General features: G+C 55.1%; 2 protein-coding genes across 2 annotated transcripts; one reads left to right on the top strand and one right to left on the bottom strand.

Moving 5' to 3' along the window:
- Positions 1 to 11: 11 nt before the first annotated feature.
- Positions 12 to 9,762, bottom strand: VAT1 (vesicle amine transport 1). Its single transcript, XM_004608820.2, has 6 exons — positions 9,262 to 9,762; positions 4,384 to 4,591; positions 3,850 to 4,020; positions 3,657 to 3,746; positions 1,605 to 1,846; positions 12 to 1,472 (listed from the first exon to the last, which is right to left on the bottom strand). Exons 1-6 carry the CDS (start codon positions 9,664 to 9,666, stop codon positions 1,389 to 1,391), a joined length of 1,200 nt encoding a protein of 399 aa, XP_004608877.1. The 5' UTR covers positions 9,667 to 9,762; the 3' UTR covers positions 12 to 1,388.
- Positions 9,763 to 12,604: 2,842 nt separating this feature from the next.
- On the top strand, positions 12,605 to 16,201 carry RND2 (Rho family GTPase 2). The gene is made up of 5 exons (XM_004608821.2): positions 12,605 to 12,834; positions 13,300 to 13,387; positions 14,256 to 14,365; positions 15,148 to 15,282; positions 15,449 to 16,201. The coding sequence occupies exons 1-5, from the start codon at positions 12,733 to 12,735 to the stop codon at positions 15,701 to 15,703; spliced, it is 690 nt and encodes a 229-aa protein (XP_004608878.1). The 5' UTR covers positions 12,605 to 12,732; the 3' UTR covers positions 15,704 to 16,201.
- Positions 16,202 to 27,672: the final 11,471 nt, after the last annotated feature.

Raw genomic sequence — 27,672 nt, forward strand, 5'->3', positions numbered from 1 at the left:
GCACCTAGGACCCAGGTTTTGGCTTTTTATTGACACAAACACAAAGGCAGCTTCGGTAAGTGGGATGGGGTACACAGAAGCGGAAATCGCACACTCTTAGGCCTCCTTTACACAAGGAAGGGGCTGAGCCTTCCCCCCACCTCCCGTTGGCCGTGCTTGGGGCACTGACCTTCCCAATTCCAGCTCACAGAGCGGGTGACAGCCCGGGTTCAGGAAGTCCCTTCCTTTCGTTTCAGGGGCTTCGTTCCTCACCACCCCCCACCTTGCTCCCCTGCTCTGTCTCCCCACCCATGTAAACAAAACGGGGTGCTGTTTGCCAAGCTGCCTCCCTGCTCCGAGAAGGCAGTGCCTGCCGGGGACCTGTGGGAATGTGCTTCGAGGAGTTTGACTTTGGTCCCAGAACCGGGTGGGGCGAGGCCTCTCGGAGTATGGTGGCAGGGGGCCCCACTTACCTGCGGGGCTGGGAAGGTTCCCCCCTGCCTCGTCTCCCTCACCTACCCCCTAGAGAAATGACAGCCCCCAGAGACAGGACCAGAGCCCAGAAGGCCAGGGGCTGCTCCCCACCCCACCACCCCCCCTGACTGGCACACACACAGATTTTTGGCAGTGTTGTGGGACTGGGGAGCAGCAGAGACCCCAGTTCCACCAGAACAAGGAAGGCACTGGGGGGCCCGGAGGTGGAGAAGGGGGTGCAGCAGAGACCAGGACCCCCGCCCCCCAGACACAGCACAGGTTTTTCACGGCTAAGGCACTGAGAACAAATCCAGAGAACTCAGTGGGGGAGGGGGGCGGGGGCACGAGCAGCCAGACGCCGCCCTTGGTGGAGAGTGGCCGAGAGCCCGGAGGTGGAGGAAACCCGATTGTGCTTGAGAAGTTGGCGCAGGAGAGGAGACGCGGCCAGTGTGCAGAGGTGGTGCCGGCCGGCCCCGGGGGGAAAGCAGGGAGAAAGGGACATGCTGGACTCACGCGCGTGGTGGCCCCCCCACCCTGAGCTGGCATCTCAGTTCTTTGGAGAAGGTGGCGGGGCCGGGGCGGAAGCACACGGAAGGGAAGGGAAGGGACTGGCTAACGTTGGCACAAAGCAGCACAGCGGGGCCCGGGGACAGGGCGGGGGCAGGAAGCAGCCCACCTCCCTCTGACCCTCCCTGTCCCCTTGCAGGGCCCAGACATCCAAGTGGTCACTTCCCAACCTCTTCAGAAGGCAGGAAGGCTGGGGGGGGGGGGGCGGGGGAGGGCAGGGGCTGGGAGAGGTCAGACAGGGAGACCCTGGGGGGGAAGAGGGCAGAGCGGATGGACGGAGGGTGAAATGCAACTCCAGAGGCTGGTGCCAACAGTGTGGCTTCCCAGCGCGTGCCCTTCCCGCACCCACAGGTCTCCCGGCCCCCACCCTAGTTCTCCTTCTCTAGCTCTGGGACCAGGAGGACTTTGCCCACATTCTTCTTCTCCTGCATCTGCTTCATGGCGTCCACCACCTAGGGAGGAAGACCAGACTCAGCTTCCGGTGCCCTCTGGCCCCGCTCCCCCTGGGTGCCCCAGCCCTGGGCCCGTGGCCGCCCCAGTCCTGCCCAGGCAGCCAGGTTGGCCCTGCACAGCCACACACGCACCTTCTCAAAGGGCCACACGGAGTCGATGTGGGGCTTGATGCGGCCCTCGTTGTAGAGCGTCAGCAGGCGGGCCACCACCGCGCTGACCAGCTCCACCTCGCCCTCCAGGTAGCCCAGGTGGAAGCCGCACACGGCGCGGTTGGCAGGCAGCAGCTGCAGCGCCGTCACGCTGAACTGGTTCCACCATGTGCGCGCCAGAGCCATGATGTTCCGCTTGGGGCCCGTCAGCAGGTTGGCCATTCCTGAGGGACAAGGACCCAGGTGACAGGCACATCCCTGTGTGTCCGCTCCCTGTGAGCCCCTTCCCTGTCTCCAACTGGTGCAAGGGAGTGTGGGGGGGGGGGGGGGGACATTGCTCTACCTGCTGGCCGCCAGGCCCAAACCAGCTCCGACTGACTTCAAAGTTGTCCCAAAGTTTTAATCTTAGATTTTGGTCGGGGCCGCACCTGGTTTTTGTATTTACCATAGCAGGTGGCAGGGACTGAACCCTGGTCGGCCATATACAAGGCAAGCGCCCTATCTATACTATGACTCCAGCCCCAAGATAGGTTTTTAAGCTTTTTTTTTCTTTTGCTTTTTGGGTCACACCCAGTGATGCACAGGGGTTACTCCTGGCTCTGCACTCAGGAATCACCCCTGGTGGTGCTCGGGGGACCATATGGGATGTTGGGAATCGAACCTGGGTCAACCGCATGCAAGGCAAACGCCCTACCCACTGTGCTATCGCTCAAGCCAAGGTAGGTTTTTAAAATGAAAATGCAGGGCTTAGAGACTGCATTAGAAACAGTACAGGAGGTAGGGCTTGCTTTGTATGCAGCTGACTTGAGTTCAATCCCAGACACCACATTTAGTCCCCCAAGAACCACCAGGAGTTGGGACTGGAGCAATTGCACAGCAGGTAGAGCATTTGCCTTGCACGTGGCCAACCCAGGTTCTATTCCCAGCATCCCATATGGTCCCCCAAGCACCGCCAGGAGTAATTCCTGAGTGCAGAGCCAGGAGTAATCCCTGAGCATCACTAGGTGTGACCCAAAAAGGAAAAAAAAAAAAAAACATCAGGAGTAATCCTTGAACCACCAGGAGTAATCCTTTTATTTTATTTTTTTTTTTTTGCTTTTTGGGTCACACCCAGCGATGCTCAGGGGTTACTCCTGGCTTTGCACTCAGGAATTACTCCTGGCAGTGCTTGGGGGACCATATGGGATGCTGGGGATCGAACCCGGGTCGGCCGCGTGCAAGGCAAACACCCTACCCGCTGTGCTATCGCTCCGGCCCCACCAGGAGTAATCCTTGAGCACAGAGCCTGGAGCAAACCCTGAGCACAGCTAAATGTGACCCCAAAATAAAAAGTAAATGAACTGAAATGAAAATGTAGCTTGCCCAAGAAGCCCAACACAGTATAAAACAGAGGAAGGCAAAATGGTTGATTCTATTTTTCCCTCAGGAATAATCTCCAAACAGGAACAAAGAATAAACACAGAATTGGGGCCAGAGAGATAGCAGTTAAGGTGCTTGCCTTGCAAGTGACTGACCCCAGTTGGATCCCCTGCACCATGTATGGTCACCTGAACACCACCAGGGGTCACCCCTGAGCACAGAGCCAGGAATAGTCCATGAGTATCGCAGGGTGTGGCCCCAGTGCTCCCTCATTCTTCAAAAAGAAAGAGAGAAAGAAAAGAATAAAAAGAAGGAAAGAAAGAAAAGAAGGAAGGGGAAGAGAAGGGAAAGGGAAGGAGGAAGAAAGAAAGAAGGGAAAGAAAGGGGGGAGGGAAGGGAAGGGGAAGAGAAGGAGAAGGAAAGAAAGACGGGAAGAAGGGGAGAAGAAGAAGAGAAGAAGAAGGGGGAAAAAAGAAGCAAGGAAGGAAGAGTTTGCTGAGACTTGTAAAGTTATGAGAGAGGCTGACAGGATGTCAGCGGGGAGGCACCAACCCCCAAGGTCACCCTTGCCTGACACACCTCTCCAGAGCACCTTCACTAAAAAGCCCCAGGGCTAGTCCCCCCCCATCCCGCCCACTCCCGACTAGCCCTCTCTGCCCCGGCCCACTGACTCACCATAGGTGATCACTTTGCCCATGGGTTTGAGGAGGTTGTAGCCCTTGGCAGTATCTGAACCACCCAGAGGGTCCATGACGATGTCCACCCCTGTGACAGGACAGAGAGATTCAGAGTAGAATTAGGAGCCGCAGATCTGAAGCCCCCTGCCCTGTCCTGCCCCTCGAAGCCCCTCCCCAGTGCCTGGCCCCACCTTTGGGGGAGATCTTCTTGATCTCATCCACGTAGTCAGTCGTGTGGTAGTCGATGGGATGCGTGACCCCGTTCTCCTTCAGCACCTCGTGCTTGCTGGCCGAGGCCGTTCCAAACACCGTCACATTCTCCACCGTGCGGCACAGCTGCAGGGCGGCCATGCCCACGCCCCCTGCGGCGGACACTTGAGTGAGCAGGAGCCACGCTCTGTTCCTGCCTTGCAAGAACACGGTCCACCCCTGGGCTCGTTGGAGGCTCTCTCTCCCCTTCTCCCTTGACCAGTTTCCATGAGTGAGAAATGAGGAGGGGGAGGGGCGGGGATGCTAGGCTGGGGCACCGTTGCTAAGGCTCACACACACCAGGCTGGACCGAATGCCGACTGTTCCCATGGCAACAGTGCTGCAGCGGCCGATGGGCCCACAGGCTGAGGCAGTCTAGTGTTGCCATGACAACAGACCAGAGAGGCCTCAGGGAAGGGCCTGGAAGGCCATCTGGGTGGGGCAGGCAGGGGGCAGAAAGAGAAGGGACATGTCACCTGCAGCCATGTGCACTAAGACGCTGTGGCCCGGCCGGAGGTTGCCGAAATCAAAGAGGACCATGTAGGCCGTAACATAATTGACCAGCAAAGCGGCAGCTTCCTTGAAGGACATGGCTTCCGGCATCAGGAAGGTCTGCACTGAGGGCACTGTCACCTCCTCTTGCCACATGCCTGAGCGGATCAGCACCATCACCCGGTCCCCAACCTAGAGAAACAGAAGAATTTCATTCAGTCACCCACAGGCAATTTGTGACCTATGTATACACAGTTTCCTCCCTGGCCATGGAGGGAGAAACGGCGGCTTCAGCAGTCAGGGTAATAGTAATAATCATATCATCATCAAAAGCAAAACAACCTGGGGTCAAGGAGACGTCATCGTGGGCTATAGAACCTGCTTTTATAGGTAGGAGACCCAGGATTTATTTATTGAATTTTTTGATTTGGGGGCCACACCCACCTGTGCTTAGGTATTACTCCTGGAGGGACTCAGGGGACCATATGGGGTTCCAGGTATCGAACCTGGATAGGCTGCATACAAGGCTTCATACACCCTCCCCATTTACTATCACTCCAGCCCGGGGAGATCCAGGTTTGATCCCCAGCACCACATATTCTTTTTTTTTTTTTTTTTTTTGGTTTTTGGGTCACACCCGGCGATGCACAGGGGTTACTCCTGGCTCTTCACTCAGGAATTACTCCTGGCGGTGCTCAGGGGACCATATGGGATGCTGGGATTAGAACCCAGGTCGGCCGCGTGCAAGGCAAACGCCCTACCCGCTGTGCTATTGCTCCAGCCCCAGCACCACATATTCTTACACCACCAGGAGGGACCCCAGAGCACAGAGCCAGGAGTAGCCCCTGAGAACCTCTGAGTATGGCACCAAAGGCAAACAATAAAAATTTCCCTTTACTGAGGCTAGAGCAATAGCACAGGGGTAGGGCGTTTGCCTTGCACGCGGCCGACCTGGGTTCAATTCCCAGCATCCCATATGGTCCCCTGAGCACCGCCAGGGGTGATTCCTGAGTGCAAAGCCAGGAGTAATCCCTGTGCATTGCCAGGTGTGACCCAAAAAGAAAAAAAATTTCCCTTTACTGAGGGTTGATTGAGGGTCCTATTGCAGGTGCTTTATGTATGAACACTTTAATCCTAATACAGGATTAAAGTGAAAGAAAAATTAACGATTTTGGGGCTTGAGCAATAGCACAGCAGGTTTGCCTTGCACGCGGCCAACCCAGGTTCGATTCCCAGCATCCCATATGGTTCCCCAAGCACCACCAGGAGTAATTCCTGAGTGCATGAGCCAGGAGTAACTCCTGTGCATTGCTGGGTGTGACCCAAAAAGCAAAAAAAAAAAAAAGAACGATTTCTAATTAAGCTCCTAATACAAGCTTTAGGAGACAGATACTATCCTTATCTCCACTAACAGATTGTACTGTAAGCACTGTTGTCCCTTTGTTCATCAATTTGCTCGAGTGGGCACCAGTAATGTCTCCATTGTGAGACTTGTCTCACAATATGCCACAGGTAGCTTGCCAGGCTCTGCTGTGAGGGTGGGATACTCTCAGTAGCTTGCTGGGTTCTCGGAGAGGGACGGAGAAATCGAACCCGGGTCGGCTGTGTGTAAGGCAAACATCCTACCCGCTGTGCTATCACTCCAGTCCACTTAACAGATTATAATAATTTAACAGATTATACTTCAGTATTGTGTAAGATCCCTGAGTGAATGAAGCTTAAAGTTAGAGCAGCATCAAGTATTGTTAAGTAGGTCAAACTGCTTCAGTTTAAAAAATAAATAAAAAATAAATCTAGGTTTCCCTAGATTACCGATGGTATGACCTCGATGAAAGAAAAATTAACGATTCTGGGGCTGGAGCAATAGCACAGCAGGTTTGCCTTGCATGCGGCCAACCCAGGTTCGATTCCCAGCATCCCATATGGTCCCCCAAGCACCACCAGGAGTAATTCCTGAGTGCATGAGCCAGGAGTAACTCCTGTGCATTGCTGGGTGTGACCCAAAAAGCAAAAAAAAAAAAAAAAGAACGAATTTTTTTCCTTTTTGGACCACACCTGTCGATGCACAGGGCTTACTCCTAGCTCTGCATTCAGGAATTACTCCTGGCAGTGCTCAGGGGACCATATGGGATGCTGGGAATCAGACTCGGGTCTGCCGAGTACACGGCAACTGCTCTACCCATTGTGCTATGGCTCCAGCCCCCCAAAAATGAATGTTTTTGAGCCTGCTTTTCTAACTGTAAAATAGGGCAATTATGGGTCAGAGAGATAAAACAATAGCGAAGCACTTGCCTTGCAAGGAGCCAACCCAGATTTAATAACCAGCACCTGGTCTGGTCCCCAACTCTGCCAGGAATGATCCCTGAGCACAGAGCCAAAGTGAGCCCTGAGCACCGCCAGGCATGGCCCAAACTTCTCAACCCCCCAAAGAGAAGTGTTAGCTAATAATAACGGTAACAATAATGACAATTCTTGAAAGGAGGGGAAGTCCCCAATCAAGTAACAGAAGGAGAAGTAAGTGTGTGGCTAGGGTCATACCAAAGTGAGGTGAGGCCTCTGCCTGGCTAGGGCCGGAGGCAGTCACCTCTGGACCAGTAACTGAGTCAGTGCTGGGGCCCAGAAAACACCTTCGCCCAGAGATGCAGGGAGGGGCAGGAAACAAGGAGGCCACACAATCCCATCCACTAGGGAAAGCTCTTCTTTCCCACTGAGTCACCTGCCTGAGAACCTCCTTGGCAGCAGGAAAAGAGGCAAAGAAAACAAAACCAAGGGGCCGGGCCTACAGCACAGTGGGGAGGGCGCTCACGTTGCATGCAGTTGACCCAGGTTCAATCTCTGATGTCCCATATGGTTCCCCCACACTGGCCAGGAGTGACTCCTGAGCCAGGAATAATCCCAGAGCACCTCTAGGTGTTGCTCCAAAACAAACAGGCAAAAAAAAAAAAAAAAGGAAAAGAAAAAGTCAAAACCTTAGGACTGGGGAGATAGTACAGTTGGGGAGATAATACAGTGATAGGGTGCTTGCTTCACTGTGGCCAACTGGAGTTCAATCCCTAGCACCCCACAGGGTCCCCCAGCCCTGTCAGGAGTAAATTGGGTGTGACCCTCCCCCCCTAAGAAAAGATAAGAAAACCGAATCTTTCCCTCTAGTTTACACTGGGGTCAAGAGCAGGGTAGGGCAAGGCCTGCCCAGTCCGCACACCAGGAGCGGTATGTGCTGGGACCGTCCCTGTTTGTCTCGGCCCCTGCCAAGAAAGATGGGAATTCTGTAGAGTAATCTGCTTTTTCATGTCCCTGGACTTTTTCACTGTATAAGAGGAGGAGGGCGGGCCAGGATCCTTCCAGAAAACACTGGCATGTGATGGGGTTCTGAAAGGTGGCCACTGCAGCGATTTGGAAATAACCCAGCAGAATTGGCAACAGACAGTGCTCCGTCACAATCTGAAACCAGAACGAGGCTCACAGTCCAGGCTAATGCCCAGCCCAGCACAGGGCAGGGAGGGCCCTGACCCCTCTGTAACCCAGAGATCAGGAGGGAGGGAGGCCTGTGCTCCCCAATCCAGCCTCTTACATCAGATTCGAGCCGGGACAGGATATCCTGTATTTACTGGGCGGAAAGTGTGGGAAGGGAAGGTTTGGTGGGTGGCCTTCAGCAATGACACGAAGTGCGACCCCCGCCCTCCCCCAAATCCCCTTGAGCACCCTCTTAAGAGTTGGACGATGGTGAAGGCAGAGGAAAGGGCGGGGCCTTGGCTGAACTGGAGAAGCTCTCAAGGAGGAGCTGTTCGGGGGCGCACCAGAAATCCAAGAATTTCAGCTCTGGAATCTGGGGTTGGCAGGACCTCTGCAACACAAGGCGGCCTTGGAGGGGCCTCTTGGACCCCGGCTTGATTTGAGAAGGAACCCCTAAACAAACGAGGTCGGCGTACAGGGTCTCCGTCCCGCCCCCCCCCCACTCTCGCACCCCCCCCTCCCGTCCCAGGTCTCTCCAAAAGTTGGTCATTTGGAAGTCTCGGGTGTCCGGGGCTGTGGCCGAGATCCGGTGATAAGGGAAAGGAGGGACAGACCGGCAGAGCTGGGCCAACCTGCTCACGTTGCCACACCCCCCACCCCAGTCTGAAGGGACAGCGCCGCGGTTCTTCCCCGCGCTGGGGTCCTCGGAGAGGAACGCGGAGGCGGTTCCTCTGGGCAACCGGGGTTGCAGCCCCGCTAGCTGAGTCACCGCAGGACGAGATACGGGGCAGTCACTGGTCACGGGAGACAAGGGAGCCCAAGACAAAGATCCGGAGACCCGGCCTCCCACCTCCGCCCCCCCCCCGCGCCGGCGGCCGGCGGGGTGGGGCGGCCCCTCTCCTGATGGGCGGGTCTGCTCCGGGGCCCCGGTCCACACCCCCACACACCACGGGGCTGCATGTGACCGGGACTCGGGCACGGCCACGCGCCCGCGCCCTGCTCACGCTCCCCCGGGGGAAGGGGGCACCGAGTGGCACTCAGGGTCACAGATCACGATTCCCTGGGGAGGGCTTTGCGCGCAGGGGACAGGTGTGGCTTTTTATGAAGGTTCTGGAGGGAGGGGTGGTCACTCTGCGCATGCGCGTGGACGCCTTATTGTCCCTCTCTCACCCCCCTATGCCTGCTCGGAGTCGTCGGACAACAATCCGGGCGACAGCCACAATTAAAAAATAATGATTACTATATATACACGCATACATACATATATAGGGGAAGAAGGCAGTAATACCATCTCTGTTCCCCTTTTGATTCAGTTCTCCTAGGCTGCTTTCCTGCGCTTTCCCAGCCCGTTTCCCCCCCGCACCCCACCCGACCACACCCCCGGCCCCGCCGGCCGCTGTCCCGCTCACCTTGCGGTCACTGACGCCGTCGCCCACGGCGATCACGACGCCCGCCCCCTCCATGCCTGGAGTGATGGGCAGCGGCGGCAGCCGGTCGTACAGCCCCTGCCTGGCCATAAGGTCGGCGAAGTTGAGCCCGCAGGCCCGGACGCGCAGGGTTAACTGGCCGGGCCCGGGCGCCGGGGGTGCGGCCGGCCGGCTCTGCAGCTTCACCTTGTCGTAGCCCCCGAAGCCCGTGAGCACCAGGCAGCGCAGCGGGGGCGCCGCGGCAGCCCCCTCAGAGGAGGCCGGCGCCGGCGGGCTGGCGTCGGGCGCCTCGGCGCTCGGGGGCTTCGAAGACGAGTCTTCCACAGTCCCGGCCTCGGCTGCCACCGCCACGGTGGCCGCCTCTGCGACCTCTCCCTCGGCGGACATGGCTGGAAATCTGGACGTGCGAGCACAGCTGGATGGAGCGTTTACAGCTGGGGAGGGCGGGGCGCACGTCCGGACAGCGACTGCAGAACTCGGGCGGGCGGGCGGGGCGGGGCGGGGCGGGGCGGGCGGGGCCAGGCTGCGGGGCGGGGCCAGGACGGGGCGGGGCCAGGCGGGGTCTTGGATGCTGACTTAAAGGGCCAGGGCCAAAGTAGGAGTTCTCCAAGAGCTCTGAAAATAGGTTCTTCGGAATATATGAGGACAGACCGGCGCGAGGGCGCTAGTGGGGTTATAAAGAGACTGCGATCTAGTTTATTCATAATGAAACGTATGTAAATTAAAAAAGTGTTGCTCTGGGCGCTGGAGCTATAGTACAGCGGGCAGGGCGTTTGCCTTGCACGCGGCCGACCGGGTTCAATCCCCAGCATCCCATATGGTCCCCCGCGCACCGCCAGGAGTAATTCCTGAGTGCAGAGCCAGGAGGAACTCCTAGCATAGCCGAGTGTGACCCAAGAGGCAAGAAAAGAATGTTACCTCTGAAGGAGCACCTGTGGAGCACGGGTTCCGCCGTGACCCAGATGATCCCGAGGCAGCAATCAGACCTCGGTCTTGCAGTGATTCAAGTGATTCAACTCCAAGCAGGAAGACCAAATCTTGAAAGCTTTCTATCAACCTTTGCCTGTTAAAACTCTGTGCCTCGTTATCTGTTCTGTGAAATAGTGATCTATTGTTTGCTCCAGTTATCTTTACAAGGTAAAGGTCAAATGAAATCCCGGATCCTTCAGTTAAAAAAAAAAAAAAAAAAAAAAAAGCACTTTAAGGGTCCGGAGCGATAATACAGTGGGTAGGACTTTTGCCTTGCTCGCTTCCACCCGGGTTCAATTCCTGCATCTCATGTGGTGGTTCTCCAACCACCACCAGGAGTAATTCCTGAGTGCAGAGCCCCGCTGAGCCCCTGAGCCCCGCTGGGTGTGCCTCCCCTAAAAAAAGGAGGACTTTTATTTCATTCTCTCTCTTTCTTCCCTTCAAGGTTGTTGATAATTGTTACTGTTATGACTGCAGAGGGAGTACTACCCCTGGCTGCTGTACTCCATAGCTTCAGCTGGGGTGTAGGCAGGGGGGGTCTCACATCAGGTGCAATACTCAAACACTTACTACCTGCCTCTTTCACTGAGGTCTGCACGTCCTTCAAGGCGGTGCTCACACACATACTCCCCTGGGGCTGCACATCTTTTTATTTTAGCTGTGATGCTTGTGGAGTGGTCCCCCTTTTTATGGTGCTTACACTCACCTGGCTACTGTGTGGCCAAAGACAGCTAATGGCAGTGGGGATCTCAGATATCAATCAGAACTGGGGCTGGAGCGATAGCATAGCAGGTAAGGCCTTTGCCTTGCATGCAGCCGACCTGGGTTCGATTCCCAGCATCCCATATGGTCCCCCAAGCACCGCCAGGAGTAACTCCTGAGTGCATGAGCCAGGAATAACCTCTGTACATCGCTGGGTGTGACCCAAAAAACAAAACAAAAAAAGATATCAGAACTGTCAGAAATGCTCCTAACACATGGGGGTACACAGAAATTTGCACTCATGACCACAAACTGGCCCCATAAGAAGCACTTTTACTCTTATTTTTTTTGGGGGGGGTCACACCCAGCAATGCACAGGGGTTACTCCTGGCTCTGCACTCAGGAGTTACCCCTGGCAGTGCTCAGGGGACCATATGGGATGCTGGGAATCGAACCCGGGTCGGCCACGTGCAAGGAAAACGCCCTACCCGCTGTGCTATTGCTCCAGCCCCTACTTTTACTCTTATTTTAATTATATGATCTTTACAAAGCTAGGGCCTCATATATACAAGATGAATATTCTATCACTGAGCCACACCCTCAGCCTCAAGAAGCACTATTAATTTATTATTGGGTTTTTGGTCACACCAGGTGATGCTCAGGGGCCACTTTCGAAAAAGAACTTTTAAAAGGGTGAAAGTTGTCATATAAATGCAGCACATTGATTTGATAGACTCCAGATAAAGCCGGAAGTTCTTTTAGGACTGTCACTTTGGATAGCTCTATGTGCCTCTTCTTTCTCCTCATCTTCCTCTCCCTGGACTTTCCACCAGAGGACGCAGCTCCCCCAAAACCCGTTTTGCTGAAGGAACGGTCCACTTTTTTCCTGCTAGTTCAAGCCCGCAGTGAAATCATCACAGCTCCAGACTAGGCTGTCCGTTGCCATGGAGACAGAAAGCCATGATGTCACCATTTGATGCGTGTGTTGAGAGCCCAGTTCCCTCAAATCCTTAAGACCCCCTGCGGGGAACATATGAGTGGAGGAGTAAGACAAACTCCAAAGGACTCTCTCCTTCCCCCACCGCCTGGCGCCCCCTCCTGTTCAGGAATAGATCAGCGGCCTCCTCGCGTGTCCGCACTGGCACACCGGCGTGCACGCGTGGAGCACGCAAGCCTGAGCCTCGCCCCATGCCACTTCCACCATACCCCGCCGAAGTTCGCCCGAGGGTCGGGGAGACAGTCCAGCCGGGAAGGCGTTTGCCTTGCACGCAGCCTACCCGGGTTCGATCCCCAGCATTCCCATATGGTCCCCCGGAACCGCCAGGTGTAATTCCTGAGTGCAGAGCCAGGTGTAAAGCCCTGAGCACCGCGAGTGTGGCCGGAAATTAAAAAAAAAAAAGAAAAAGGCGCCCGAACTGCACGGTATCCCATCCCACGGAGTCAAATCCGTCACGTAAGCCGGCCTGGGTCAGCCCCCAGGCCAGCAGAAGCCCCTTAGGTCACCCGGCACGCCAGTCCCCAAGTCCCGCGCCGCGGTTTTCCCCGGCTCCGCCCAAGTCCTCTGGCTCCGCCCAGCCAGCTGCGCGGGCGGGAGGCGTGGTCGGGGCGTGGCCTCGGGCCTGGGGGCGGGGCCAAGGGGGCCGCGGCCCCGGGCGGGGGCTCGGCGCGGGCCCGCGAGATGCCGGTGTCGGCGGCCCGAGCGGCTGCAGCTGCAGCGGCGGGGGAGGAGGCAACCGGGCCCGGGAGGGGGGCTGCGCCGGGGGCCGGCGCGTAGCCGGGACTATGGAGGGGCAGAGCGGCCGCTGCAAGATCGTGGTGGTAGGGGACGCGGAGTGCGGCAAGACAGCGCTGCTGCAGGTGTTCGCCAAGGACGCCTACCCGGGGGTGAGGGACCAGCGTCTGGGGAAACGCGCGCTGAGGCCACGGGAGCGGGAGAAGGGGGTCCGGGGAGCAGACAGATGTGGGTGCGGAGGAAAGCGGGGACCGGAGAGAGGGGTTCGGGGCGGGGCGCTGGGGGATCGGGAAGGACTGCAGAGATTGGGGTGGGAGGGTTTAGGGAGCAGGCTGAGATGAATGGGGTTTGGGAGAGCCAGAAGATCCCAGAGGGGGCGCTGAGGGAGAGCATCGGGGGTCCTGAATCCCCGGAGAGACGAAGAAGGGGCAGAAGAGGCCGGGAGGGGGTCTCGGAGCCCAGCAGAGATTCTGCGGAGCCAGAGGCTCCCGGACCTCGCCTGTGCCCAACATCAGACCAACTTGTACCCGGGGGCAGGGCTGGACCGGGTGTGGGGGTGAGGGTGTGTGTCGGGGTGAAGCCTGGGCGATCTCACCTGAACCCCTCCGTGTCTGCAGAATTATGTCCCCACCGTGTTTGAGAACTACACCGCGAGCTTTGAGATCGACAAGCGCCGCATTGAGCTCAACATGTGGGACACTTCAGGTAGCCAAGTCCCTCGGGGTCACCCTGACTTGCAAGACCCTTCCCCCCCACTCTGTGACTCCTTCCTTGCCAAGACCCTTAGGGTCCAGTGCACTCAGCCTGTCCATCCATTTCTAAATGGCAGAAAGATCAATGTTCTGCTTAAAACCAGGGAAACTGAGGCAGAGTTGCTGAAGGACAAAGCCCAGTGAGGTTCCCCTGAACTGGTTCTGCCTCGGGGGAAAGTTGGGAAGGATGGCTTTGATTTCTGAGGGGGGGAGAGAGAACTGGGGGGAAGCTGAGCTCCCGTCCACTGAGGGTGCTTGCAAGAAGCCCCTTGTCCCCAGCATCCCCCCAAGGGAGGAGGGTTTTAATTCTTCATGCATGGTGGGGGGCTTCAGATGTCAAAGCCCAGGAAGCACACGCCAAATTTTGAGAATGTTGAGGGATTTCCTGAGTTTCTCAAAGACTCAGAAAAAAATCGGTGCTGGAGTGATAGCACAGTGGCTAGGGCATTTGCCTTGCACGCGGCCAAACCAGGTTCAATTCCCAGCATCCTATATGATCCCTCAAGCACCACCAGGAGTAGTTCCTGAGTGCAAAGCCAGGAGTAACCCCTGAGCATCGCAGGTGTGACCCAAAAAGAAAAAACTAAGGATGGCTTTTAGAAAAATGCAGAAGGAAGTGGGGAACTATTTGCTACCTTTTCCCTCTCCTCAGCTCTGTCCCCTGAAGAAACACACTCCCCCTCTGTGGGCGTTAATAACTGCTCTCCGCCACTCTCTGCCCCTGCAGCCTTGCCCAGGATTGCTGGGGCCTCCCATTCCCTTCCAGACTCCCCATCTACCTCGGACCCTCGCCCACCACCCCCCTCCCTGTCTTCTTTCAGGTTCCTCTTACTATGATAATGTCCGGCCTCTGGCCTATCCTGACTCGGACGCTGTGCTCATCTGCTTTGACATCAGCCGACCAGAAACCCTGGACAGTGTCCTCAAGAAGGTGGGAGCCTGGGGGAGTAGGATAGTTCGAATGAGGGTGACCGGAAGCCATGGTTCTGACTCAGCATCACAGGAGGCTGGGGCCTGGCCACCAGCTAGAGAGTGGGGGGCTTTCACCCTTGCCCAACCCACTCTCGCCTCCTCCTTTCTAGGGAGGCACCTGGGGAGAGAGAGGGGTTGGCAGGAGAGGCACTCAAGAGATCACCTCTCAGCTGTCCCTATCTCCTTGGGCCCAGAAGAAGGAGATGAGAATATTGCTCCCGGAGCTCTGGAAAGCCCCATTTCCATGAGAAAAGCTCATGTGAATGGACAGAAGTCAGCTAAGGTCGCCCCAGTTCCCGGACTGGGGGAGGGGAGCGCAGCCACAGCTGGTCTGTTCCCAGGAACTAATTTGGGAAAGTGGGTAGGAATGGGAAGGTTCCAGTCTGGATGACCCTTCCTAGCCCCTGAGGTAGGAACGGGGGGCACCCAGGGGCCTGCTCTCTGTTCATACGGTGTATGCAGGGTCCCGAGTTCCAGCCCCAGCACTGCTGGGATCAACCCCTGAGCACTGCTGAGTGTGCCTCCCCCCGGAGAGAAACAGGGCACCCCACCCTACAGCCTCACCCCTGCCCTTTCTTCCCCCTTCTCCTGTCCCCCATCCTGCTTTCAGTCCCTGCCCAGCGTCCCCACCTCCTTTCTCACACCGGGTGCAGTTTTCCGCATGCGGTGAGGAAGGGTGTCCGGGCAATGAGGCAGGGGCTCCCCTCCCCCTTCACAACCATGTTTTCTTCCCCCAAATAGTGGCAAGGAGAGACTCAGGAGTTCTGCCCCAATGCCAAGGTTGTGCTGGTGGGCTGCAAACTGGACATGCGGACTGATCTGGCTACACTGAGGGAACTGTCCAAGCAGAGGCTCATCCCCGTTACACACGAGCAGGTGGGGAGCCTCGACCTCTGCCCTCTCCCAGCCTGGCCCTTGGCCCCTCTCAGTGTGTGATTGGAAAAGCCTCTACTTGGCTCACCCTTTGCCCTGGCCCCTGCCCTCTGACCTGAGGCCCAGGCCCGCGGAGGCCCAGCACTTCCTCCCTGCCTTTCCTCCCCAGGGCACCGTGCTGGCCAAGCAGGTGGGGGCCGTGTCCTACGTGGAGTGCTCCTCGAGGTCCTCGGAGCGCAGCGTCAGGGATGTCTTCCATGTGGCCACAGTGGCCTCCTTGGGCCGTGGCCACCGGCAGCTGCGTCGTACCGACTCGCGCCGGGGACTGCAGCGATCAGCCCAGCTGGCAGGTCGGCCAGACCGGGGCCCCGGGACCGAGGGCGAGATACACAAGGATCGAGCCAAGAGCTGCAACCTCATGTGAGGGACCAGGGTGGGGCCACGTGAGAGGCAGGTGAGGAAGGGCCGGTGACCTCCTGACTCTGCGGGGACTTCCGGGTGCACACAGGAACTGGAGGCAAAGCGGGGGTCACCCTGGCCCACAGCCTCACCCCTCTACTCTGCACGGGAAGTGAGGTGAGCTGGCAGGCCAGGCCTGGATCTCGGCCAAGAATGGGGCAGGGGGTTTCGGATGCTGCCAGCAAACAGTCACCTTGGCTGAGTCTCCATCCCCATGCCCTGCCCCCAGTCTCCTGTGCCTGGCTTCTGGCCTGCCAAGGAAAGTGCCCCGCTCTCACCCGCCCTCTGCCTCTCACTCCTCCCGATGAGCTTCTCGCTCATCCTAACCACCAGGCATCTGCACTAAATGACAAAGCAAGTTGAGAAGCCCCTTCCACCCTTGCCTTGCAGTCCTTGCTCCTGTCCTCCCTCTCTTCCCCCCCCCCCACAGTCTCCCCAATAAAACCTTTGTCCATGGAAAACAGCTATGGCTTTAGTTTTGTTGCTTTCTGAGCAATCCATCCCTCTCTGGGACCAGGAGCGTACATTAGACCTCAGGAGAGACCTGCTTCTCTCTTTTTTTTTTTTTTTTTTTGCTTTTTGGGTAACACCTGGTGATGCACAGGGGTTATTCCTGGCTCTGCACTCAGGAATCACCCCTGGCAGTGCTCGGGGGACCATATGGGATGCTGGGAATTGAACCTGGGTTGGCCGAGTGCAAGGCAAAGGTCCTACCCGCTGTGCTATTGCTCCAGCCCAGGGACCTGCTTCTCGGTGCCCACAGAACAGAGGAGAGAGCCAAGGGGAGGAGCAGTCGTATTTCTTTGGCTTTCAGTTACACCTGGTGATGCTCTGGGTCCATGCCCGTGGTGCCTGGGATACCATGTGTGCTGGGAATTGGACTCAGGCCTTCTAAAGGCAAAGCGCGTGCTCCAGCTCTTTGAGTCGTAACTTCGGCCGCGGCCCTAACATGTTAGGCTTCAGAGGTGGGGAGGGAAGGAGATAACCTGGGGAAGAGTCATTTCATCTAAGGAGCCAGAGGAGCCCACAAAGGCCATTAATTAATGGACTGGTTTGGGGGCCATGACTGATGATGCTTGGGGCCACTCCCAGCCAGAAGTTGGGGGTCACTCTCTTGGTACTTGGGAGACCATGTGGTGTCAAGGGATCAACTCCGGGCCCCCTGTCTGCAAAGCAATGTGCATCAGCCCTTTGAGCTATCTCTTGGCTGCAGGAGGGGGTTTTATGGCCTGGTTGTATTTTGGGGGGGTTACACCTGGTGGTGCTCAAGGAACCATCTGCAATGCTGGGTATTAAATTGGGATTAGCCATATTCAAGACATTAGCCCTGTGCTATCTCCAGGCCCCAACAGTTAGGGGGTTTCGTTTTATGTATGGGAGGCATTTCTGGTGATGCTCAGGGATGACTCCGGAAAGACCAATGATTTGAATCAGACTGGCCACATGCAAGGCAAGCAAGAACTTTACCTCCCTGTATTCTGTTCTGCTCCATTGAGGGGGAAGAGGTATTTTATTTATTTAGTTTTGGTTTGGGGGCCACAGTGAGCAATGCTCAGGGTGCTGGGGGACCATATGGGTTTCTGGGGATTGAACCGCAGTTGGGCTGTGTGCAAGGTGAACTATCTCTCCCCCTCCCCGCTGAGGGGCTTTGAACTGAGGTGTTAATTCATTGCCCAGTAGTGGGGGCCCTGCTAGAGTGGGAGAGGTCTGCTGAAGTGGTCCGGGCTGCTTGTCCACCCCCTATGCCCCCCTGCTAGGAATCTGCGGAGCCTTGGTGTGCAAGAACCTCCCAGCCACCAACACATGGAGGCAGGGGTGCTGGCTGGATGTTCAGATGGAAGCAGGGGCTTTTACCGTCCTAAGCTACACTGCTGGGGGCTGCTGGCATGAGCGTCAGCTGAGTATTCAGGGTCTCACCACCTTCCCTGAGCACGGAGCAGGCAAGCTGGTGGCGAGGCGCGCCCGGGCACTTGTTGTGCGGAGAGACAGTGCAGCTCTGTTTGCCCCGAGTCAGCTTTCACGGTGTCCTGTATTCTCTCCCGGGCTCGCAGCCCACTGGCCTCTTTTTGGTGACATTGTCCCCCAGGAACTATCCCTATCCTGCCCCTCCCCCACCCGCCAGCCAGTGGAGAGGAGACTGACCTTACCCTCCTGTCTACTGGGTCCCCCACCCCTGGGCTTGCCCCCTCTGATAAGTCACAGCCCATCCCTGTCGTTCGTTCACTCAAGGAAACACATACGGAGCACCAGCTGTGTGCTGCCCTGCCTTGAGATTCTGGAAATCTCTGTGCTCTGGAGGCCAGCCCAAGGGCCTAGAGAGATACCCCAGGTGTGAAGGTGTCTTGACTTTTTTCTTTTCTTTTTTTTGGGGGGGCACCAATCCCACTGATCTCAGAGCTGACCCCTGGGTCTGCACTCAGGGATCCTCCTGGCAGGCTCAAGGGACCATATGGGATGGCGTCAATTGACCCCGTGCAAGGCAAGAACCTTCCTGCTGTAATGTCATTCTGCCCCGGAGAGTGTCTTGACTTGGGAGCCAGTCATCTGGGCTGCCTCCTGAGGACAAAGAGGCCCAGGATAGGTCCCGAGGGTGGAGGTATACCCCCACTCCTGCCCCTGAGGGGCACGGATGGGGCATGGCTGCCTCACCAGGAGGTGCAGATGAGTCGGGAGGGCCCCCACGGGAACCAGAATTTCATCCTCCTGAGAATCTGAGGGGCCACCCCGGGGAGCTCGAGCAGAGCAGAAAGTGACCAGATTCGGTTTCCAGAGAGACAGTTATCACCATCTGAGGTCACAGAACTCAGACCTTCGTTCGGCTTTGAGATGCATCACTTGAAACAGTCTATTCTGACCCTGAACCAGGACCCAGTCCGGAGAGGGAACCCTCCCACCCCCCACACACTTACCTCATCAGGCTCCAGCTCCCACCCTCTCCCTCAGGGCCCTGGTCTGGGCCTCTGCCAATCTGTACCGGAATTTGGGGTCAGCGCCAAGGGCACCCTCTCTCCCGGTGACGGCTGCCTCCCAAATCGCCTGTAAGGATCCTGGGTCCCGGGAACAGGGTGCTGGGGCTCCCAGGCCCAGGGGGCAGCTCTGGGTCTAGTCCCAGAGGATTGACTCTGCGCCCCCTGCAGGGACCAGTCATACCTTCCATTTGGGCATTGAGGCCTTGTGACTTGTCTCCCGCTTTGCACTTTGGTGCCTACAGTTGCCTGGAGCCACCCAAGTGCAGAGCAGACAGACCCTCCCTCTCCCACCCTCTCCGGCAAGCTCAGGGAATGCGCAAACATTTCAGTATCTGCCTAAAGCAAACATAATTAGGAAGATAAATCAGCTGGAAGAGCCCCCAAAGTTTAATACATTTTCCAGGACCTTCAGGAACAAATTTTGGTCCACTCTGAGGTATGAAGTGCCAGGCAGTTTATTTCTGGGGAGAGGGCGGAGGAGCCCCATGAAGTCCTGGAGGAGGGAATGGTGTGACTCCCCCAGCCCAAAGGCCCCTGCAGGCTGGAGGAGGGGGAGCGGACTTTACCCCCACCAGCACCCCGAATGTAGGAGTCAAACCCACTTTCTCCTCTGCAGCTGTTTCCCCACAAATTAGACACTGTGTGGGAAACAATGAAACCTCCTTAATCATTTAATGAAATAAACAACTAATCACGCTGTGAGGCTTCCTGTTTCTTAACCTCCGCAATCAGCCCGCCCTAGAGGGACCGTTGGCTTGGGAGGGGGGTACCCCCCACGCTAGCTCTGTTGAAGCCAGGGGGGTTATTCCCTTGGGACTCAGGCAGTCAACCAGGTCCTGAGCCCGAGGTCTCAGCTCTGTCGCCTCCTCCCTGGGGAGCCTTTGGGGAGCCCCTGCATTCCTCTGAACCTGTGTCCACGCTGCAGACAGGGTTGAGTGAGTCTGGCTCCCTTGTTGGTGAGTCAGGAGAGAGAAGAAAAGCTGTCGGGCCCTTTGAAAGCCACCGAGACTCATCAAAACCTTCTGTTTTACAAGGTGCTTCTGAGACGGCCTGAGGGAATCAGGAAAGATTTTTCCTTTCTTATTCTTTAAAAATATTTTTTGGGGGGTGGGGTGGGGAGAGGGGTTACACCGGTGTCCCGGGCTTATCCTTGGTTCTGTGCTCAGGGATTACTCCTGGCAGGTGTGGGGGACCATTTGGCGCACTGGGAACTGAACCCAGGTGAGCTGTCCTCAAGACAAGCCCCCTACCCACTGTACTATCTAGCCTGGTCAGGAAAGGGTTTTCAAAGAGGCCATTAAGACTGCAGGAAGAGCAAAAGACAAAAAAGGGGGAGACCAGGATGCAGCTCAGAGGCAGAGGCAGGGTGCAAGCCTTGCATGTTTGTTTGTTTGTTTTTTTTTTTACCTGGCTATACACAGGGGTTACTCCTGGCTCTGCACTCAGGAATTACTCCTGATGGTGCTCAGGGAACCATATGGGATGCTGGGAATCGAACCCGGGTTGGCCTTGTGCAAGGCAAATGCCCTACCTGCCATGCTATCGCTCCAGCCCCAGCCTTGCATGTTTGAGGCCTGTTGGGGCCCTCCTTGACTGCTCCCCTCCCCAGCTTTGCTGCCTATAGCCCCATAAACAACAACAACAACAATAAAAAGGTTAGCCAGGGGGGACTCCTGGGTCCTGTCCCACAGAGCCTAAAGGCTAGATTGCTTTAGTGACTTTCACAGACACTGAGGTCCTTTTTTTTTTTTTTTTTTACACTGTGGTTCTTTGGTCTCTCTCTTTTTTTTTTTCTTCTTTTTGATTTTGGGCCACACCCAGCAATACTCAGGGGTTACTCCTGGCTCTGCACTTAGGAATCACTCCTGGCAGACTAGGGGACCATATGGGATACCATATTGGCCGTGTGCAAGGCAAGCACTCTCCCCGCTGTACTATTGCTCCAGCCCCTGGTCTCCACATTTCCCTCCCAGGTTTTTTCTGGGTGAGAAGCCCATGTTGCAATAGTGACGCCACCCCCACCCCTCACCAAAACACACCCACACTGGCGGACTGGTTCTGCAGGCTGAGGGAGGTGGGAGCAAGGGTCATGGCCCCAGGCTTCCTGGTGGCTCTCTCGCCTTCCTTCACCCTCTTCCCCAAGAAAGGGATTCAGCTCTTCATCATACTGTGCTCCTGCCAACAAGACCTTTCTTCTTTCTTTTTTTATAGTGGGGGGGGCACACCTAGAAGCAATCAGGGGTAATTCCTGGCTCTGCACACAGGAATATACTCCTGACAGTGCTCAGGGGACCATATGGGATGTGAGGATCGGCCACATGCAAGGCAGTGCTACTCACTACTCGATTTAGTCCTCTTTTTTTTTTTCTTTTTGGGTCACACCTGGCGATGCACAGGGGTTATTCCTGGCTCTGCACTCAGGAATTACTCCTGGCGGTGCTCAGGGGACCATATGGGATGCTGGGAATCGAACCCGGGTTGGCCGCATGCAAGGCAAACATCCTACTGGCTGTGCTATTACTCCAGCCCCTAGTCTTCTTTTTTTGTTTGTTTGTTTGTTTGTTTTTGGGTCACACCTGGCAGTGTTCAGGACTTAACCCTCGCTCTGAACTCAGAGCCTGGTGGGCCCGTAGTACCATATAGGGTGTGCCTGGAGTCAAAATTGGATCAGCTACGGGGCTGGAGAGATAGCACAGCGGGTAGGGCGTTTGCCTTGCACGCGGCCGACCCGGGTTCAAATCCCAGCATCCCATATGGTCCCCTGAGCACGGCCAGGGGTAATTCCTGAGTGCAGAGCCAGGAGTAACCCCTGTGCATCGCCAGGTGTGACCCAAAAAGCAAAAAAAAAAAAAAAAAATTGGATCAGCTACTTCTAAGCCTAGCACCTTACGCTCTATACTCTCTCCTGGCCCAAAGGCGGGGCTGAAAGACAGGAAGGGGACTTCTGGTCCAGGCCAGTCGGGTGACTTCTTGCAGCCACCCCCCTCCGCTCCCGCTAGCAGAGAGGGGGGAGGGACATGGACATATGTGCCCCTCCCCCCCAAGAAAATGCCTCTGCTGTTGACTCCTAAATAACAGATGTCTGTCTGCATATTAATGAGATTGGACGAATAATTGGTGAGTTTTTCATTCAGTGTCAGAATGAACCCAGAGGCCTTATGTTCATGCACACAGACACCCACTCACCCTAGCTCTGGTTCTCCCCTCCCCCCCAGAGCATAATGAGACAGGCGCAGATGCTGGCAAGCTGACCCACCATGGGAAGGGGCAGCCAGACAACGGGGTGGGGGGTTGGGGGGAGGCATCAGCAGGAGGGAGACCTCCAGGGCTGTCAGGCTTCTCCTTGTCTCCCAGCCTCCCGGGACAAAAGCGTGCATTTGAGAGATTTCACCACCATGCAGGAGGAAAGTGGGGCCAGAGGATGGGGGGTGGTGGCAGGGGTTGGGGGGAGTCAGGCATTACCTGGTGAAGGGCTGGGAGCAGAGGCAGTGGCCTCTCCTAGGCCTGGAATCCGGGGGCTCCCTGCCCTGCCTTGGCCCCTGTGTCTGTGGGAGGCAGGAGAATGGGGGTTTGCAGCCAGTGACCACTGGCCGGCCGGCCACTCCCATGCAGCAGAGCCAACTTCTCGGAGCTTCTTGATGGGCCCCACATGTCTCTCGGAGCACCTACCCCACCGGACTGAAGGCATGACATGAGATCAAGTGTGTCACGCGTCTGTCTTAACGTCTGACTTATAAATAGGCCACAACACATGTTTATTCTCTCTGCAGGGATCCTGAAGACACACCAAGATGGTTTCAAAGTTGCGGTTTCTCCTCCCAGGCCCCCCTGGTTAGAAAAGGGGATAATAAGAAGCTTAGTAATTATCTTGGCTGCCTGGAAACCAGGAGGGAGAGGTATAGAGAGGGGCAGGAAGAGAAAGATTAGCTGGACTCTGGATGGGGAATTGATGAAAGCCAAGGCCTGGCGGACCGAAGCCCTGGAGACTCAGGACTGATTGAGGCAGGGATGGAGGCTGTAGGTGAGCCCAGGGTTTCTCAAACTTCTCCCACTTGGAACCCCTTTCTGCCCAAGAAACACAACATGAACAGGTGCTACCAGAAATACCTCGGATTCACTACGCAGTTGATTTTGAATTAATTTTTGGTCATTGCATGTTCAGAAATCTTTTACCCTTGCAAGTACTTTATCTTTTTTTTTTTTTAAGTAAGTAAATTTTATTTAGAGGTTTCTGAGGGAAGGAGGAAGGGATAAGTGGGAGAGAGAATAGTAAGAATAACGTGCTCAAGAGAGAATGCGGGCTTCTCCAAGGGTGGAGGAAGCCCCTACACATAACCGAGCTTTAGACACAAAGGTATGAAAGCATGAAAGTACACATCTCAAGAGTGGAGATGCGGGCGACACATGTGCTTGGGCGACACATGTGCTCGGCCACGTGGGCGCAAGCAGCACACAAGCTCAGCAAGCAGCACACAAGCTCAGGCAGCATATGCGCCCTTTGCAAGTACTTTAAAACCCTTACTCCAGCTACTCAGGATTCCTAGCACCCACTTTAAGAAGTTAAGCTAAGGGCTGGAGTGATAGTACAGTGGGTAGGGCGTTTGCCTTGCACGCAGTGGACTTGGGTTCAGTCCCTGGCATCACATATGGTCCCCCGAGCACCGCAGGGAGTAATTCCTGAGTGCAGAGCCAGGAGTAACCCTGAGCAACTCCAGGTTTGACCAGAAGGAAAAAAAAAAAAGTTAGGCTATATGGGGCTATACACACAACTGAATCAATCCCCAGCATCCCACATGGTCCCCTGAGCCCCACCAGGAGTGATCCCTGAGTGCAGAGCCAGGAGTAAGCCCTGAGCACTGCTGGGTGTGACCCCCAAACCAAACAAAATAAAGAAAAAGAAATTAGGCTGTAGACCAGGGGAATGAAGCCTGGAATGAGTGAGGTGGGAAGGTGGATTCTGATGTCCCAATGCTACCTGTCACAAGTCACTGTTGAACTTTAATAAGTCTCACCCCCTCTCAAGCATCTCACTTTCCACATCAGTAAAATGAGGCGCTGTTTTTTATCCCCTAAGGAGAGTTCCAGCAGCTTGGGGGAGTGCAGGGAAGGGAAGGTGGGCTACTGCTCCCCGCCCCCTTGCTCCGGCCCATCCATCACTCTTGTTCTGTCTCCTCACTCCCTCAGTTCAAGAATCTGCTGCACCAGCAAACAACTGTCCATTGTGTCCTAATGAGGGACGAGCAGGGAAAACCAATCACTTATGATGCAAATGAGCGGCGGCTGCAGTGCTTAGCTTTCACTGAGGGCCTCTCTTCAGCCTAGGCCGGCGCTGGCCCAGTTGGGCCTTTCTCCACAGCCCAGTTCCCATCTGGTCCTGGAGGAGGAGGGGGCTAGGCCAGGACCGCCTTCCATTGTCACTTAATTCCACTCACTCCACTCCTGCTTGGAGTCTCTGTCTTCCTAAGCCTGCTCCCAGCTCCAGGGAAACTGATTTTTTTTTTTTTTTTTTGGTCTTTGGGTCACACCCAGCGATGCACAGGGGTCACTCCTGGCTCGGCGGTGCTTAGGGGACCATATGGGATGCTGGGAATCGAACCTGGGTCAGTCTCATGCAAGGGAAACGCCCTACCCGCTGTGCTATCGCTCCAGCCCCCAGGAAACTGCTTTTATTTTTTTATTATTTTTATTTTATTTATTTATTTATTTATTTTTGCTTTTTAGGTCACACCCGGCAATGCACAGGGGTTACTCCTGGCTCTGCTCTCAGGAATTACCCCTGGCGCTGCTCAGGGGACCATATGGGATGCTGGGAATTGAACCCGGGTCGGTCGCGTGCAAGGCAAACGCCCTACCCGCGGTGCTATTGCTCCAGCCCCAGGAAACTGCTTTTAAAGGAGGTGAAATTCACTCACATACCACTCAGTGAACCAGTTTTAGGTGAGCCAGGTCCACTTAATCAGTGTAAAGTGAGCCACGCCACCTCCGTGGGCTCGGGTGAGTGGGCCTCTGGCCTTCTCTGTGTCCACAGCCTTCAGGCGCTGGTGGGAGCTGCTGGCCTGGGGCGAAGGGCTGAGAAAAGCACAGAACTGGCTTGAGGGAAGAACTCTCACCCTTTAGGAGAAGCCAGAGAAGGCTTGGACTCTGGGAAGAGGGAAGAGAACGGCAGTCTTTGTCAACACGGCCTGAAACGGGCAGTCTTTGGGCAGTGGCTTCCAGAATTCCTCTGGGGGTTGCTTGCTGTGATTCTTTGCTGTGGGGTGTGCCAGGCACTCAGTGCGTGGGCTCAGAGGTGCTGGAGGCCACCAGGACTTCTGGTGCTCAGAGAACCATGCAGTGCTAGAAATCAAACTTGAGGCTGGGGCCAAAGCAATAGTACAGCAAGTAAGACGTTTTCCTTGCACACAAACTGGATTGATCCCAAATCAATCTTCTGTATCCCCTACAGTCCCCCAGCACTGCCAGGAGTGATTGCTGAGCACAGAACCAGGTTTCCCTGAGCACTGTTGGGTGTGGTTCAAATTTTTTAAAAAACAAAAACGAACTTTGGAATTCACACATATGTGCTCCAGCCCTTTATTTCCCGAGGCTTTTTTTTTTTTTTGTGTGTGTGTGTGTGTGTGTGTGTGTTATTTTGGGGACACATCTTATGCTACTTAAGGCTTATCCTATGCTCAGAGATCAATCCTGGTGGTGCTCAGGCCACTGTAAGTGGTGATGGGGATCCAATCTGGTCAGCGGTCAGCCTCGCTATCTTGCCAGCCCTTCTATGGAGACTTTTTTTTTTTTTGCTTTTTGGGTCTTACCTGGCATTGCACAGGGGTTCCTCCTGGCTCTGCACTGCAGGAATTACTCCTGGCGGTGCTCAGGGGACCATATGGGATGCTGGGAATTGAACCCGAGTTAGCCGCATGCAAGGCAAACGCCCTACCCACTGTACTATCTTTCCAGCCCCTATGGAGAATTTTTATTTTGTTTTTGGTTCGGAGTTTCTCCTGGGTCTGTGCTCAGGGGTTGCTCCTGCCTAAGGAGGTTTTCATCCCTCCTAATTTCTCTGGCATTGTTTGGAGGCCAGAGGCTGCAGCACCAGAATGCATTTTGGTTTCTGTGGCTTTCAGAGCCTCTCTGGGTTTGGGGATGGTCTCCCAGTAGGCTTCACCCTGCAGCTGGGGATATTTGGACACGACTTCTCAAATCCTTTTCCTTCAGCAGTCTTATCACCCCTCACCAGCCCCAAGGAATAAGCCAAGGAAAGACGTTGTTCTACTTGGCACCATTTTATTCCACAACTCTCCAGCCTAAAAGGTATGAAGGCCCACCTCTGTGGTCTTTCTTTTTTTTTTTTTTTCTTTCTTTTTTCCTTTTTTTTATTTTGGCTTTTTGGGTCACACCTGGCGATGCTCAGGGATTACTCCTTACTCTGCACTCAGAAATAACTTGTGACAGTGCTTGGGGAACCATATGGGATGCTGAGGACCAAACCCTGGGTTGGCTGTGTGCAAGGCAAACTCCTATCCACTGTACTATCCTACCAGCCCCTGTGTTTCTCTCTCTCTCTTTTTTTTTTCTTTTTGGGTCACACCCGGCAATACACAGGGGTTACTCCTGGCTCTACACTCAGGAATTACCCCTGGTGGTGCTCAGGGGACCATATGGGGTGCTGGGAATCGAACTTGGGTCGGCCGTGTGCAAGGCAAACGCCCTACCCGCTGTGCTATTGCTCCAGCCCCTGTGTTTCTCTTTCTAACATGCACTTCCATTTTGCAGTTTGAGAGAAGATGGCAAACATCTGCAGATCCCTGTTTCTATTACTTTCAGTTTCATTGTTTCTTTCATTTCCCTAGTCTAGACTTGCGGTAAAATTTGAACAACTCTTTTGGGATTAAGCAGTGCCAACTCTTATAGCACTGCAGGAAAAATCTTCACAGGATCACTGGCTTGTCTTATCTTTTCTCCCCGGCCCCTACCCCCAACTCCACTGGAGTTCACACACTTCTTCCTCCGCTGATAAAATGCAGTCCAGACAACGTAATGGCGGCCTAATGAATAGGGATTCCAACATTTGTCTCAGATCTGCTGTCAATTCACGGTGTGACCTTTGACAAGGCCCCCAGATCTTACTTTTAGGGCCTATAAAGTGGAGATAAGATCTTTGCTTTAGCCACCTCCCAGGGAACAAGTGAAGAGGGAGAAATAATGGTTATGCTGGTGCTTTGAACTCGCAAGGAGATTATCATGAACATCATAATTATTTCTCCAGCTATGGCGGCACAGTACTTTATCTGTCTTAGGTATCTAGCCTGGAGGAGGCTTTGCTGGAAGAAACACAGAAGGGAAACTGATGTTCTTCTGTCTGCTTGATTAATCACCAAGGCTAGGTTTCATGATGGGCAAGTGAATGAAGGACAAAAAGGTAGGATAAAAGAGGTAGAGCAAATCTTGGCCATTCAAATCTCTAATAGCATTTTGGGAATAAATCTGAGGAAGAATGGGTGGAAAGAATTGAAAGCACTCCTCCGAGAGATGGGCTGTAGCTGACTTTCCAGATGCTTGAAGGTGGAGCCAGCAGTTGGATAAACAATCCGGTGAGTCCATGCGTTTCATTCATCCTTTGACTCATTCATCAAATACTCATTGGGCATCTAACAAGCTGCCAGGCACAGAGCTGCTGAGTTATAACAAAGATAAAATGATACTAATTCTGGCTGGAGAGATAGTCCAGCAGGTAGGGTGCTTGCCTTGTAACGTGGCTCACCCAGGTTCAAGTCCTAGTATGCATAGCCCCACCAGGGGTGATCCCTGAGCAAGGAGCCAGGAGTAAGCCCTGAGGACCGCTGGGTGTAGCCAAACAAACACTAGAACATAAAGAAACAACAGAACATTCAGACATCAAAGGGGGAAAAAAGTCTGTTTGATTGGGGAGAATTTTCACTGGGTATGCTTGGCACACAAGAGGCTTGTGCTCTTG

This window comes from Sorex araneus, chromosome 3 (genome assembly GCF_027595985.1).
Source record: "Sorex araneus isolate mSorAra2 chromosome 3, mSorAra2.pri, whole genome shotgun sequence".
NCBI classification, from domain to species: Eukaryota; Metazoa; Chordata; class Mammalia; order Eulipotyphla; family Soricidae; genus Sorex; species Sorex araneus.

Coding starts and splice junctions, on each gene's coding strand:
- VAT1 (XM_004608820.2), bottom strand. CDS start 9,666: ATGTCCGCCGAGGGAGAGGTCGCAGAGGCGGCCACCGTGGCGGTGGCA. Junction 4,592..9,261: donor ACGGCGTCAGTGACCGCAAG/GTGAGCGGGACA, acceptor CTGTTTCTCTAG/GTTGGGGACCGGGTGATGGT. Junction 4,021..4,383: donor CTTAGTGCACATGGCTGCAG/GTGACATGTCCC, acceptor TGTCCGCCGCAG/GGGGCGTGGGCATGGCCGCC.
- RND2 (XM_004608821.2), top strand. CDS start 12,733: ATGGAGGGGCAGAGCGGCCGCTGCAAGATCGTGGTGGTAGGGGACGCG. Junction 12,835..13,299: donor CCAAGGACGCCTACCCGGGG/GTGAGGGACCAG, acceptor CCGTGTCTGCAG/AATTATGTCCCCACCGTGTT. Junction 13,388..14,255: donor CAACATGTGGGACACTTCAG/GTAGCCAAGTCC, acceptor GTCTTCTTTCAG/GTTCCTCTTACTATGATAAT.